The sequence below is a fragment of the Scardinius erythrophthalmus genome, assembly GCF_964197995.2.
Source record: "Scardinius erythrophthalmus genome assembly, chromosome: 23".
Lineage (NCBI taxonomy): Eukaryota > Metazoa > Chordata > Actinopteri > Cypriniformes > Leuciscidae > Scardinius > Scardinius erythrophthalmus.
In genome coordinates, this window is record NC_138243.1 from 17,672,661 (window position 1) to 17,676,367 (window position 3,707).

Genomic DNA, 3,707 nt, shown 5'->3' on the forward strand with positions numbered 1-3,707 from the left:
TAGGGGGGCTGGGCAGAAGTTTAGGGGGGCTGAAGCCCCCCTAAAAAGGGCCTAGTGACGCCCCTGAGATAGGCTGCGTCCGAAATTGCATACTCTCTTGAGTAGGTACTTTTTTGAGTAGCCTAAGTAATTACTCCACGACCGCTAAAAAATATATATGTTCTGTATAGTATGAGTGTGTTTATTTTAAGATACTACACACAGTGACATTCATACTATGGAGAGCATACATTTTTGGCGGTCGTGAAAGAATGTCAGACTGTGCAGTGGAAAGGTGGGTTATGAATGTATTCCGGATATACCGCATTCGTTATGCTGTCAATATCACATCACTGCCATTCACAAATACTCTCCCGTGGCCATCATATACGCACAACTTACAATCTCTGCGGAAGTAGTAGGTATTCCTGGTACTTTTTGCCTACTCTTTCATGAGTACTATGAATTCGGACATATTTCTTGTGTCACATAAGTTAGCCTACTGTTTTTTGCTTACTATATAGGGAAGGATGCGATTTCGGATGCAGCCATGGTTTTATTGAGATTACTGCTGGAAATGAGAAACAGCGCCTCACTGTGGCCAAACGGCGCATTGGGCGGAGAGATTCAATGGGCGAGGTTTAGCTGCACAAGACAAAAGAAAACGTTAAACGAAAACAAAGCGGGGCTCCTTGATGTCCCGAACAGGGTTCCCTGACCAGTTTTGCTTATATCCAAGGGTAGGGATTTGTTTTCATCTCGAGCAGTAGAATAAATGCGCTGCTTTACGACGAAATGCAAGTAAGGAAGAGCGGAAAATCAAATGCCTCCTGAAGAGATACGGTGTAAACGAGCTGTTATAGTTATAGTTATAATTTAGTTTAGATCAGCGGTTTACATATGAGGAATATCGCATATGTCTTTTCTTTATATTTTCCGGAAGTTAGTTTTTAGACGTGACAGTTGGTTGCAGTTAAGGTCATGCGCTCACCTTTAGCTTGTCTTTTTATAGAAAGGTTGTACATTTAGGCTAATCTCAATTGCATATTTTTAATGGTGTTAAAAATAAATTAGAAAAATAACAACACCAGGCCTAGAAAAGTTTCAAACCAGGATTTTATTTTAAAAGCAAAAACTGAAATCGGAAATGAACGGGTTTCAGTCCAGTCCAGCGGATTGTCCGGCTGGAAGCGTCTGTTCCATTGAAGGTTTGCCTCCGTTACCCAAAGGACTGAGTGGCATCCTAAACTCGAGCGGGGGATCGTGGAGGGACATTGAGAAGGTCTACAGCAAGAGGACACGCATCCAAGCGGACATCAGCAAGTCCAGAGTGAGCGACTGTCTTGGCCGCAGTAAACCAGCGAGCCTTGACGCAGCGCTGGCCGTGCTGCGCAAAGAGATGGTACGAGACAACGCCTGAATGTGCCAGTGTGACCTTCACTGGATATCTGCCAAAGACAAATGTCAGAGATTATTTTAAAAGTACATCTTTTAAAAATCTCGTTTAAAATATGTGCTAGGTTTTTTGAAAATGTAAAAGAAATGTAGGCTACATTTATAATCGTATTCATTGTAGTTTCATACATTTTTGTAAAACTTCTCACAAAAATATTTTTTAAGAATATCAAGCTTTTTAGGTATACTCCTTTTGACCTGAATACAATTTTTTTTTTGTTCATTAAAACGTCCGAATATTTAGGAACCTAAGAATTAGTTTTTTTTTCTAAAGAAAAATGCATAATTAGAAAGTAATATAAAATCACAGGCTAATAAAAGATTGTCAGCTTTTTTCAATAATTTTTATTTATTTATTATTTGTTACAATCTCTGGACAGTTACCCTAGCCATGTTTGACTTGAGCTCCACACACACACACACACACACACACACACACACACACACACACACACACACACACACACACACACACAAAAAAAAATCAAAACAACTTTTAATTCAGAAATTAAAAACATGTTAATCATTCAATAATATGTTTGTATTACAGTCATTTTAGTTTGAAATGTATTTTAATAAAAGTTTAACTTTTCATTAACATTTCACTGACAGTTTTATTGAAAGCAATGTTACACTGTAAAAATTAGCTGCCTTACATTTTTAAGTACAACTAACTTAGATGTTTAAAGGAGAAGTTCACTTTTAAAATGAAAATTCTGTCATCATATACTCACCCTCATGTTGTTTCAAAGCTGTATGAATTTCTTTCTTCTGCTGAACAGAAAGGAAGATATTTAGAAGAATATCAGTAACCAGACAGTTTTTGGGTCCCATTGACTTCCATAGTATATTTTTTTCCTACTATGGAAGTCAATGGGACCCAAAAACTGTCTGGTTACTGACATTCTTCTAAATATCTTCCTTTCTGTTCAGCAGAAGAAAGAAATTCATACAGGTTTGAAACAACATGAGGGTGAGTATATGATGACAGAATTTTCATTTTAAAAGTGAACTTCTCCTTTAAGTAATTTACACTTAAATTGCATGAAACTGACTTAAATTAAAAAAAGTTGAAAATTGCTTAGCTTATTTTGATTAGTTACGCCAATGTAAAAACATGTTTTCTCCCTACAAAATGTTAAATTTTAATAACAGCTGTTTGAACATATTGTTTGTACATTTGAGGTAATTAAAATGTGTGTAATGTAAAATGTGTTCACTCTAATGTAAAAATTGTACATTAGAGGTAAATAAAATATGTAATTACAATATGTATGGTAATTCCGCATAGCTCATATGTTCTCGTGTCTTTTGCAGGTTGGCCTTCGACAGTTAGACATGTCCTTGCTGTGCCAGTTGTGGTCTCTATATGAGTCCATACAGGAATACAAAGGAGCTTTCCAGGACATCTCCTCTTCTTTGTGCGAGAGCTCCTTCAACACCGAAAATGGCTATTCTGAAGACGAAGAGGAGGAAGATGAAGATGAAAATGAAGGGGAGAGTGGGGAGACGCTGTTATCCCTTCCTCAGCCCACTCAGAACTCCCGAGACCAGTGGATCAAAGACTCTTTCCACATCCCCATTTAAATGAAGCATGCTTAGTTATAGATCTGATCTCCCCTCATCGATATAAACCGTGACAAACATGACTCCATTGTTTGAAGGATTATATAGGCATCAAAATGATCAAGGCTTTTGTTTTTGTTGGATACTGTTACAATGGTGATTGTAAGCTTGTTTCAGGGGAACCATGGAAAACTGCCTTTTTTACTTCCTGTGAAGTCATAAAGACCGGATGTGGACTGACAGGAAGAGGATGTTATGGCCAGAAACAGTGTAGTCTAGGATGTTTTTCTACTTATGGTAAAGGGTGTATACATCAAAAATTGAATTAAAGACATGCCTTACTATTCTCTCTTTTGATATATCAAGTCACAATTTCATTATATTATATAGATGTGTCAGATGTGTATTATCACTTGTCTATTTTCTTACTTAACAGCATTTGATATACTGTTTATTTTATTATACAATATTATTTGCCACCTCTGTTTTCCATTAGTAAGTTAAACTTGCATTTTGTACTAAATGAAAAAGTAATAAACCTTTTTGCTGATGGTCTCAAAAATACTACAGTAAAAGTGGTTTGTTTCCTTTATAGTTTAGCTACATTTTTTGTTGTCTGATACTTTATCCACGAATGTCTCAAAATACACGCTCAACACGTTCAAATCAGCTGTCCAGTGCAGATATGAACACATCAGCCATTAGGT

At 36.7% G+C, this 3,707-nt stretch overlaps 1 protein-coding gene across 2 annotated transcripts; it reads left to right on the forward strand.

The window, feature by feature from the left end:
* Nucleotides 1-576: 576 nt before the first annotated feature.
* Nucleotides 577-3,590, forward strand: fam89b (family with sequence similarity 89 member B). Of its 2 annotated transcripts, XM_081354012.1 has the most exons (3): nucleotides 577-719; nucleotides 1,109-1,381; nucleotides 2,752-3,590. In XM_081354012.1, the coding sequence occupies exons 1-3, from the start codon at nucleotides 675-677 to the stop codon at nucleotides 3,019-3,021; spliced, it is 588 nt and encodes a 195-aa protein (XP_081210138.1). In that variant the 5' UTR covers nucleotides 577-674; the 3' UTR covers nucleotides 3,022-3,590. The 2 variants fall into 2 exon arrangements, with proteins under 2 accessions (XP_081210138.1, XP_081210137.1); XM_081354011.1 differs by having other exon boundaries at nucleotides 672-1,381.
* Nucleotides 3,591-3,707: the final 117 nt, after the last annotated feature.